This window comes from Bidens hawaiensis, unplaced genomic scaffold (assembly GCF_021521415.1).
Source record: "Bidens hawaiensis isolate Kalapana, Puna unplaced genomic scaffold, B.hawaiensis_p1.1 tig00005510_1, whole genome shotgun sequence".
NCBI lineage: Eukaryota > Viridiplantae > Streptophyta > Magnoliopsida > Asterales > Asteraceae > Bidens > Bidens hawaiensis.
This window is the reverse complement of record NW_027491355.1, coordinates 1,629,808-1,641,350: the sequence shown is the minus strand read 5'-3', so window position 1 is coordinate 1,641,350 and position 11,543 is coordinate 1,629,808. Positions and strand designations below refer to the sequence as shown.

The window sequence follows — 11,543 nt, the reverse complement described above, 5'->3', positions numbered from 1 at the left end:
GAACAGCAGGATGCAGTTGATACCCTTCATTGTTGCCTTGATCTCGCACAGTTGCACTTCCTTCCTCCCTCGTGTTAGTAACTGGTTCTTCAGAAGGTTCTCGGAAAATACATGGCCTACCACGACGTCCAGTACGAACTCCCTGACCAACAACCTTTCTTGCCCTAGCCATTCTTATTCTTTAAGGAAACACAAATGTCATCACTCAATGAACTATAGTAAGGCTAACAGTTAATAACAGTGGCCAACTGTGATTAGTTGATCATGTTACTCTCCATGTCCTATACACTTCCCTTTGTGACTCCAATTGTTCTTGGTTATACTTTTAGCAGTTAAGCATTCAACCATTCAATCACAATCCACAAACAATCAAATAATCCTATCCGTAGCAATTAAGCTAACTTTCTTACGTATTCTTACATTACACAGGAACTTAATCATGTATTGTACCCTTACCTAGCTTGCTTGAGTGGCACATGGCTTTCTTGAACTGTCATATTCTTTCTTTTCTTACTTAAGTCCCATTCTCTATTCGAGTCTAAGCATGTAGAATGCTTAATTCTCTCGAACTTATGCTCTAATACCAACTTTTAAAATCCCGTTCCCGGTAGCCGACTTGGACGTTGGATTTACTTATAAATACAGTTCTAAATATCATAGTTAATTAAAACTTTTCGCTGAATATAAAACTTCAAACATATATTACACAAGTCTTAATATTTAAACAATATAAAACATGGCTTTAAGTTCAAGCATTATTAATTAAGTCTTCAGATGCCAGCTTCTTTATTCTTCTGCCGGGTGTTCTTCCTCAAGCCAGCTGTTTCATCCTACTCACCTGCGTGCATACTAAAGTTAGCTATGCTGAGTGAGTTCTAGTTAATCAGACAACATACAATACATTCACATACTTACATATATACGTATCCAAAGATACATATGACATACTTAGCATGCTACCTTTCTTTCATACGTACATACATACTTTTATTCCTTCTTTCATGCTTTCATTCTTACATAATTATTTATAGGTTTTAAAGAGCATATCGCCCTATAACCTTCGCAGATATTATTGGGGTTCGTTCCCTACATTCGCATATATTATTTTTGGGTCTGTTCCCTACATTCGTAGATATTATTAGGATATGTTCCCTACATTCGCAGATATTATTAGGGTTTGTTCCCTATATTCACAGATATTATTAGGGTCTGTTCCTTACATTCGCAGATATTATTAAGGTTTTTTCCTTTCTTAACCATACAAACACTTCATCTCACAATCATAAATACCTTTTCTTATATATATATATATATATTTATATATAATATATATAACTTTATGCATACTATTAACCCTTTCCTTTTTCGTTCATATATTAGTAATACATTCATTCACAACAATTACATATCATACACTTACCACTTAAGGTAAGTTTATTAGCTAATCACATCGAGAATGCACACAGCCCCGAAAACAAAACAAGGAAATGGGGCTAGAAATTCTCTTGGACTATGTATCATTTGGAGCTAATTGTATCCCCTTCCTTAGTTGTGCACGACTGACTGTAATAAGACACATAAGTTAACTACTATTCTATTGCTCGTTTGTGTACTTGGCCCTAGGTATTTCTTATTTTAAACATTACTTTCCATTATTAACTAGTTCCTTGTTCTTAGCATATATACCGTACAAGTTCGTATTCTTTGCTCACATACGTATACGTCATACATACATATATGTCATACATACACATACAGTATACATCCGTATACATTATATATATATATATATATATTTATACGACATGAGTACATACACGTTAAACTTACATTCATATACATTATATGCATACACATACATCATACGTATACATTATATACATATACACATACACGGCATACGTATATATATATATATAGATATATACACATACACGGCATACATATATATACATATATATACGACATATAAGGCATACATTCATACATATACGTTATATACGTTTACGTTATCCATATATACGGCCTGCATACATACATATACGTTATATACATACGCGGGCATATTATTTACCTTTGTTTGGTCTTGGATCGTTGAAAGGATTAGTGTAGAGAGTGTTTGGCCATATTAAATTTCTATTGATTAAAGCCCACCATCTTTTTTTATCTTATTATTATTTTATTATTTTTCTACTAACTAAAATTAATTCTTCTAGCTTAATTAATATATTAAATATTATTCTAGGAAATTCTCGGATGTTACAACCGTACACTTAAACAGTTGAGTTGATCTCTCCCGTTGTTAGTCAAGAGTTGGTCTCTCTTACTCATTCCATACCAATAAGAAAGAACCTTCGTGAGAATTAACGTATGTAAACCCTACACATGAAATCGCAGCCGACAGAGTCTCTTGCATCGTTTTCGGTTACAAAAGACCATTTCAACAGAAAAACCCTTCATCCCTGTCTCGTTTGACACCAACCGATGCTCGAGGAAATTATGGTTTTTCTAATTTGCTCCTAATGTTTGGTTGAAATCACGTGTTTATAGTGTTTACTATTGTGTGTTTTACTTGTTTATATGTATCGTACTTTGATTAGTTTTATGATTGTAGGTGATTGGAGCTTAAAAAACTAATATGAAGCATTTAGGATGGAGTGAAAATGAAAGTAATGATATATAATATGATAGAGAGTTGAAATACTAAGACGTGGCCGCATCCGGGGAGGAAAACAGAGTGGGAATGGAGACTTTATGAAGAAAATGATGTTCTGGTATTGTAGCAGCCGTAGGCTATGGTTCCTAGACCATAGCCTACGTCCAGCGCTGATGTAATATGAACGTAGGCAGAGAATAAAGGTCGTAGCCTACGGCCTCGCCTTAAGCTACGGTTCCATCGATAGGCTACGGTTGGGTCTGACGTGAAACTCGATTTTCTTGATTTTTCTTCCATATTTAAGCCCAGAAAACAAGTCGATTATTCTTTATATCCTATGATATCTGGACATTTTTTTGGGCTATTCTTCACCATCCTAACACCCTTGAATCACCATAATCTTCTAAGATTTCATCCTTCCACTCCATAATCAAGCTTATCAAATAAAGATGCAAGGCTAAACCATTTGTAACCATCTTTGGGAGTAAGGTTGTGATTATGGTTAGACTTTTGATGTTTTAAACCTTAGTATTGGATTTTGATTTAATTAACCATTCGGTTAGTTAACTTATGATGTTTTTTGTGCAATTAAGCAGTTATTCTTAATTGAATGATTTGAAGTTTTATCAGTTAATTAATTTGTGGTCATAAACTTTTAGGATTAGTTCTTAGAGTTATTGACCCATTTATCTTTATCCATAACATCGATTGCATTTATCAAACCTTAAGGCTGGTAATCAATTAGGTTATTATTCATCCAACCCAATTGTTCAGATTCAGTTCTGTTAGTTAGTAAGGTCAAGTATCTAATCTTTTGATTATAGGCACAAAAAATGGGTTTTCCAAATAAGTTTACTCAATTGGTCTAGTTTGGTTCACAACCTGAAACTTGGAGTGTGGTTACTTTTCTTTAATCGTTTTACATTCACATCAATATTTAATCTGCTTGACATCTTCTGTCTGCATAGAATAACTATTATTAAAACAATAAACTCGATAGGCATTTTTCACCGATTCTCAGTGGATTCGACACCTTATTTGCCATTTCTAATAAAGGTATGTTATAAATGTTTTTATTGACCTTTCGACCCCAAAACAACTCAATTTGGATCTTGGGTTGGGTTTTTTGATATGGTATTATAGAAATTTATGGTTTCCGATGATGGTGTCGCAGAATCTGGTGGTGGGTATAATCATTCTCATCGAACTGGCGTTGTAAAAATTGGTGGTAGAGTTACGAAGAATGAAACAGGGCTATCGAGATGGTGGTGTCCGTCCATGGTGGTGACCGGATTATGGATGGTTGATGGTGGTAGTGTGTGATGGGTGGTGGGGGACGGCTAAGAGAGATGATAGTTAGAATTTTATCTTTCGACACGATGGTAAGATGATGATGATGATGATGATGATGGCATGTGATGATCATGGTTGTATCAGTTGAAATAATAAATTAATATAAAAAGACGGGTTTACCCCTAATTTAAGGCTAAAAAACTAACGGAGTTAGTGATTTAGATGAAAGTGGCAGTAAGAAACCTCGATGGTTCAATTGCAAAAAGTAAACTATTTGGACTAAAGTCGCATAAACGATCAAACCTCATAGAATATTTTGGCACTTTGCTTTGTTTTGTTTCGAGAACGAGGAAGACAGGATAAACATTCTTGTTTTTTTTCACTTTTTTATTTATTTTTTAAATTTTGAGTTATGATTTTTAGTTAATTTTCTAGGGTGTTTTTTTGACGACAAATCATTTTCATGCTTATAATTTTTGTTAACCTTTCTAAAAATCCAGACTCATATAAAAAGTCAAAATCTTAACAAAAATTATTATATGAAACAACTGAATTTACGTATTATATTTAGAAAAATTATTATTATTATTATTATTATTATTATTATTATTATTTCCACTCATATAGAGCACAATGTCACGGAGTTATCCTCCCAGACTCCGTGCGGCGACCAAAGGCCAGTCAATCGGTCCGCTCATGATCAGGGTCTGCTGGTTTCGTCCTGCCTTGGAGTCAATAGGCGAGCGGCAACATCTCGTAACCAGCGATGCGTTCGTCGTGCAACCACGAATAGGCATGTACGCCTTCATTCCCGCTGAGGTCGTGCCCGATGAAGTCCAGGACGAGCCAACAGGCCTAAGCGTTTAAACACAAATCAATCATCTCGATCTTCAAATATTTGGTCCGTGACAGTCTCCCACCACCATAACCATGCACGTCCTCATGCTTGCACATGTCGTCCCATACCGACGTGCAAGACTTAGACGTTGGTTTCCCCTATGCCATGCATGTCTGTAGGGCTAGCTCACAGTCCCATACCAGCTCATTAGCTGAAGCCATGCGTTTTGAGAATGATTCACTCTGATAAATGGGACACCTAGTAGTTCAGTCAAATTGTGAGTTAGCCATGTCGGTTAATTATGCCGTCAGATTTTGTGACGCCGACGTTCGCCAATCTAGCAGACTTCAAAACAGGTTATGGCTCTGCTACACCGTAAAACTTTTAACACGAACACGATCTCCTTCACTTTACTGGATTAGGGCGGAGCTCACGATCCCATACTCGTGGATTACAAAGACCATGCGATCTTCTCCCACCACCAATGCATTACTCATTCTTGACATTTTTAAGCTCTTTTTGGTTGAGTGTACACGTTCCAACGTATCCGAGGTTCGACCTGCTCTGATACCACTTGTCACGGAATTATCCTCCCAGACTCCGTGTGGTGCCCGAAAGCCAGCTAATCGGTCCGCTCATGATCAGGGTCTGCTGGTTTCGTCCTGATTGGACTCATCAGGGGAGCGGCAACATCTCGCAACAGCGATGCGTTCGCCGTGCAAGTACGACTAGGCATGTACGCCTTCTTTCCCGCTGAGGCCGTGCCTGGTGAAGTCTGGGACGAGCCAACAAACCCAAGCGTTTCAACACAAATCAAGCATCTCGATCTTCAAATATTTGGTCCGTGACAATAATCTGTGACGTATGACTTATTAATTATTTTAAACCATGGAGGACTAAAGTCTACTTGGTGAGAAGAAAGGCAATTCCAAAATCCAAAGCACAATAAAACCTTAAGCCTTGTACAAATAAACGTACGAACTTCAATTTGTGGGTTCTTCTTTTCCTCGAATATGAGTTCTAATGAATATAATACGGGAGGCCACGGTTGGAGGAATATTGAAAAATCCGGTAAAGCACATGCGGCGGAGTGTGATGTCGAACTAGCTCTGAACATGCAAAAAACAAACCCTAGTAAAAAGATGAGTTCCATCTTTAATCAGTCACTCTATGATCATCATCCTCAACATGAAGCTTCTATTGAGTTTGGTGGTGACTCAACGGCTAATATAAATCAAATTGCATCTGGGACTTCATTTACTGGTATATAATCTAACACCCTTTGTTAAATTTTATGGCCTTTATTTTATTTTTTTTTTGTGATGAAATTTTTGTAAATTCAGGTGGAGAGATGCAGAAATTGTTTTTCACAGTTTCCCAATTGCAAGAGTTTGAAAACCAGAAGATGATTTATAAGCACATTATGTCTTCAATCCCTATTCCTCCTCAGTTGCTGTTGCCTTTGTCCACTCAATATAACAGTATCATCATTTCTTTCATCTTTCTCATATTTGCTATATTATTATTGTTTTCAAAATTTTATCAGATTAATTATTTTATGAGGTTTGGAGTAGATGTTACATAATTTTTTGTGATCAACCGATTATTTATCGTCATGTAATGATCATGTTATATATAATCTCTAAAAAATCATTATTTGTTACATTTTCAAAACACAGATTTGATCATTACAATTTTGAACATTATCACACATTCAACACTAACTCTTTGGATTGTATCATGTTATCTAGTCCATTCAAATCGAATGTAAAACTCTTCGGATTATATCAAATATGTAACAATCTATTTCATTCATAATATTTTTCGGGAGAAACCCTTCAAATAATTTATAAGATATTTGCGTGTTGAATTCTTGTGTGTTTAACATTGTTTTCACTAAATTTCTCCGATGGTAGGGTTAGATTCGGAGCCATGGAGATGTAGAAGAACAGATGGGAAGAAATGGAGGTGTTCAAGAGATGTAATGCCTGATCAAAAATACTGTGAGCGCCATGCTCACAAGAACAGACTTCGTTCAAGAAAGCCTGTGGAAACTCAATCCCAGAATACCAAAAATATCAACAATATTAAAGACCATAATAATTACCATCCTCCTACCACTTCATATCAGCAATCCAGGTGGGTGTTTTTGGTATTCGCATTAACTTTCACTGGCATGTGTCATCATGGTAGTATTTATTGTTCTCTGTGAATCTTAGCGCCCCAAAGTGTTTTATATTCACATATTTATTACTATAATTATTGATTTTCTTTTTCTTATCTACAAATGTATCAAGTGGGTCAACTCCCTACTGTGTCATTTGTTTTGTGTAATTTATTGTTGTGGGGTTGCTTTAATATCTGTTTTAGGTGCACTGAGTGGTATATGAAGGGGGTGTCTTCATCACATCAAAAGATCCAGAAATCAATGCCTTCACCAAGTGTTGGATCTAAAAGAGGCCACTTTTTTCAAAATCTTGAGGGATGTCATGATCAAGATTTGGTTGAAGGAGACAACTGCTCTCTTACATTAATGCAACCTGGTGGTGATCAAGATTTGTTTCATATGGGAATTGGAATGTTGAATGCCGATGGTTATTCTAACCGACAAAACCAGTTCACGCACCATGGTTCGTGGTTGGGTGGACCGTTAGGTGAGGCTTTGTGCCCCGGGGTTGTGAGTTCACCTAACCAACCTACTAATGTGCAATCTCCAAATGATTCTAGTCATGGTCTTTGCTAGTTTTATGTGGATGTTCTTTGTTTTTAAATGTTGGTTGGTTTAACGTACTGAATTGTTTATGTTACATATAAATATATATTTATAAATTTATGTATACTTTTTGTATTTGGTCACAAACATATAAAGTTCAATTGGGCCTTGGATGCCAGCTAACACATTGGTCCTTTTGGCTTTCTAAAAAGACATGTTTAATAAACCGAAAGCATTCCTAGTTACTTCACTTTACTAATAATTCAAAATAAAAATTGGGAGCTAAAACCAACCCAATGATCCTTATTTGAAATTGAAATTACATGCAAAACTAACACTTTTCTTCCATCTTTTTATAGTCTCCATTTCTACACAACTTCACCAAATTAGAATCTTGAAACATTTCCAAATGGGCTGTGCAACATCACATCTACTAAACCATGATGAAGATTTCACCAAATTCGGCAGCTCCGCCTTTAGCCACCATATCGTCTCTCTCACCTCCACTACTTATGGCCTCTTAACACTTGACCCATCTTCGTCGAAAACCAAAACCACCATTTCAATCTTTCCCACACCGGGGTCTGAACCCATATCCGAACCACCACCTGAAGTCATAAACTCATGGGAACTCATGGCAGGTCTTGATTCTACCACCAAAAGCTTCCAGCCTTTACCAACAACCCTCTAACATCTTTCATGAAGACCCAAACACTCTTGATCCTAAAAATCCAGCCTTTCAAGGAACTTCAAATCTTGATCATAACAATCCAGCCATTCAAGAAAATTCAAATGTTGATGAAAAAGATCCCATCTTTCTCTTGGCGGGCCTTGATTCGAAAACCAAAAGCTTCCGCCTTTACAGGCAACCTTCTAATATCATTCAAGAAAACTCGAATCTTGATCCTATAATTCCAGTCTTTCGAGAAACTTCAGATCTTGATCATAACAGTCTAGTGATCTTTCAGGAAAATTCAAACGTTGATGATAAAATTCCAATCTTTCTCAAATCTTTAACACCCAAAAGATTTTCACTAGACGAATTTGAAAATCTTTGCCCGCCAAAAGGGGAAAACAAAATAGTAGTGTATACGACAACATTAAGAGGTGTACGCAAGACATTTGAAGCATGTAACACAGTGAGGACAGTCTTGGAGGGATACGGAGTGTTTGTTTGCGAGAGAGACATATCCATGGATTCAGGTTTCCGCGAAGAACACCGGTATTTAATGAAAGGGAAAGATAGCAAAGAGTTGGTGCCACCAAGGGTGTTTGTGAAAGGCAGATACGTTGGTGGAGTTGATGCAGTGGTGAAGGCGATGGAGGACGGGAGTTTGGATCAATTGCTTCAAGGTTTGCCTAAATCCAAAAATGGGTATGTTTGTGAGGGTTGTGGTGGTGTAAGATTCTTGCCGTGTTTTACGTGTAATGGGAGCTGTAAGATGGTGGATTGGAAGGAAGAAGGCGCCCGAGGGCGGAAGAGGGTGGGGGTTCGGTGTAGTGCTTGTAATGAAAATGGACTGGTTCACTGCCCAATATGTAGTTGATCTATCATTCATATTTGGTTTAGGGTTCCAGAATATATATTATTAACATTAGTTTGTAATTTCTGCTGTTTTAATTATTTTTAATTATACTTGTATAATTTTTAATGGCTTAATTAGTTAATATTGTGATGCTACTTACTTAATTCATTGAAACTTAACGTGGCCTCCACACTAAAAAGCTTCTTGAACAATCAGCACCAAGTGATGAATAATAGTGTTTCATGCATACCCTAACGTGATCTCTCTTCCAAAAATACGTACTTGGTTGAGTGTTGTTACCTTTAGGGTGGGTAAACAATAGATGAGAAAGGTGGCTGCGGCAAAGCTTAATACCAGGGGCGGAATTACAGGGGGTTAGGAGGGTTTAGGGTTGTAAACGAAGCAGACATTCAGCCCGTCCGGCATGAAGTATGTTTATGCGTGTCTGTTCAATAAACGAACCAAACATTGAGAAAAACGTTTTGTTTGGTAGCCTAGAGCATGTACATGGACAGATGCCGCCTTCGTTTAGTAGTGTTAGCGAACCTTCGGATATGTGTTCGCATATGTCCATCCGTTTAGATTCGCCCGCGTTCATCTGATAATGTCCATGTATTAGTGTTTTACATATAATATATTTTTAGTGTTTATCTGCCCTCGTATGTACACTAGTTAAAAGGAAAATGAAAACCCTAAATCCAACCGCAAACTGATACGTTGCTATGATGGGAGCCTTTTGTAGTAGGCAAACACTCCAAGAAATTAGTAGAGAAACAAGAACAATATGGGGCAATTTTCTGGTGTATTTCTTGATGCAAAAACAAATATTTAAACATGCAGGGAACTTAGATAACCACCCATGTTCCTTATTCCATGGAGAACATGTAGGACTTGTCCACTATCTAGATGCAGTAACCTAAACATGCAAAACTGAAAATAAATAACGACTCCACTTCTTAATCCAAATAGCGACTAGGCTTCTTCTTTCACGCTTGGGCTTGTCTTGGGCTGATTCATACATTGGGCCGGGTCGAGACGTATCATTACTATCCCCTTCAAAAGCGACGTTGTCCTCAATGTCGATAAAAAACGGAAATTGTTATTGTAAAACTCTTTTGTTTTCCCACGCAGCATCTTCTAGAAGACGATTTTCCCATTAAGCAAGTAGCTCCTCTTGATTCCCTGGTCCCACTTGTTTGTCTAATACAGCTTTCGGTAAGAACGAGACGACTTCTTTGTTGAAAGCTTCAATGTTCCCTTGGTTTACCGGTGTGTTACCAAAGCTTGGTTTTAAAAAGGAGATATGAAAAACCGGATGGATCTTCGATGATGGTGGCAATTCCAGTTTGTAAGAAACCTTACCGATGCGTTCCACTATTTTGTAAGGTCCAAAAAATCTTCGTGAAAGTTTCTAAGTTGATCTTGAACTGAATTCTGGCGATATGGTTGAAGTTTCAAATATACCCAATCACCGCCTTCAAACTCTTTCTCTAAGCGAGGCTTGTTTGCTTGTTTGATCATCCTTTTCTTGGCACTTTCAAGAAAACCCTTTAAGGCCGCCAACAGTTCCTGGTGGTTGGAAAGTGAAGCATAGATAGAAGCATTGGCAGTAGTTCCCCGAATGTAGTCGTGTATAGAGGTAGCTTCATGGCCATAAAGTTCTTTGAATGGTGTCATGTTGATGGAGTTGTGAAAGTTGGTATTGTATGAAAACTCAGCCATGTATAAGTACCTTTCCATTTGGATGGCGCTTCGAAGACATAGGCTCTAAGGTATGATTCAAGGCAGCGGTTAATCACCTCTGTTTGGCCATCGGTCTGTAGGTGGTAAGCACTTGAATGGAGTAATTTCGTTCCCATCTGTTTGAACAATTCTTTCCAAAAGCGGCTTATAAAAATCGGGTCACGGTCCGAAACAATGGTCTTTGGTAACCCATGCAATCTATAACTTTCTTTCATAAAAATTGTAGCTAACGAGATCGCGGTGTAGTGGGGTGGTAAAGCAATAAAGTGTGCGAATTTCGATAAACGATCTACAATAACCCATATTATCGTCTTACCTTTAGATGTCGGTAGATTCGTTATGAAATCCATAGATATGTCATGCCAAGTATTTTCCGAAAGCGGAAGAGGTTGAAGAAAGCCATAAGGTTATGATTCGGTGTCTTAATAGCTTGGTATACTCCACAATTCTAGACGAATTCAACATCTTTTTTTAACTTAAGCCAAGAGAATGAAATGGTAAGTCGTTTAAACGTGGTCGTGACTCCGGAGTGGCCACCTACCAGAGAGGATTGAAACTCTTGTAACAAACGTTCTCGAACTTTGCCAATTGGTGGTACTAAAATTTTTCCACTAACATAAATGAGTTCATCCCGATAAGCGTGATGAGGAAAAACGAATGGATCAATAGTGATTTTTGCGACAAGCTCCATACCAATTGGATGATCTTTGACGTATTTCTTACTTTCCTCCAACCATGGTGCTGTGGAGTGTGAAATGGCCATCATAGATGGAC

At 37.3% G+C, this 11,543-nt stretch overlaps 2 protein-coding genes across 2 annotated transcripts; both read left to right on the top strand.

The window, feature by feature from the left end:
* Positions 1-5,800: 5,800 nt before the first annotated feature.
* LOC143630028 (uncharacterized) lies at positions 5,801-7,748 on the top strand. The gene is made up of 3 exons (XM_077099140.1): positions 5,801-6,050; positions 6,131-6,268; positions 6,704-7,748. The coding sequence occupies exons 1-3, from the start codon at positions 5,801-5,803 to the stop codon at positions 6,997-6,999; spliced, it is 684 nt and encodes a 227-aa protein (XP_076955255.1). The 3' UTR covers positions 7,000-7,748.
* Positions 7,749-7,751: 3 nt separating this feature from the next.
* Positions 7,752-9,111, top strand: LOC143630024 (uncharacterized). The gene is made up of 2 exons (XM_077099138.1): positions 7,752-8,174; positions 8,206-9,111. The coding sequence occupies exons 1-2, from the start codon at positions 7,910-7,912 to the stop codon at positions 9,045-9,047; spliced, it is 1,107 nt and encodes a 368-aa protein (XP_076955253.1). The 5' UTR covers positions 7,752-7,909; the 3' UTR covers positions 9,048-9,111.
* The last annotated feature ends 2,432 nt before the right edge of the window (positions 9,112-11,543 follow it).

Bases quoted from the DNA above. Each gene is read 5' to 3' on its own strand.
- LOC143630024 (XM_077099138.1), top strand. From the start codon at position 7,910: ATGGGCTGTGCAACATCACATCTACTAAACCATGATGAAGATTTCACC. The intron at 8,175-8,205 runs TACCAACAACCC...TCTTTCATGAAG, and splicing joins CACCAAAAGCTTCCAGCCTT to ACCCAAACACTCTTGATCCT.
- LOC143630028 (XM_077099140.1), top strand. From the start codon at position 5,801: ATGAGTTCTAATGAATATAATACGGGAGGCCACGGTTGGAGGAATATT. The intron at 6,051-6,130 runs GTATATAATCTA...TTGTAAATTCAG, and splicing joins ATCTGGGACTTCATTTACTG to GTGGAGAGATGCAGAAATTG. The intron at 6,269-6,703 runs GTATCATCATTT...CTCCGATGGTAG, and splicing joins TTTGTCCACTCAATATAACA to GGTTAGATTCGGAGCCATGG.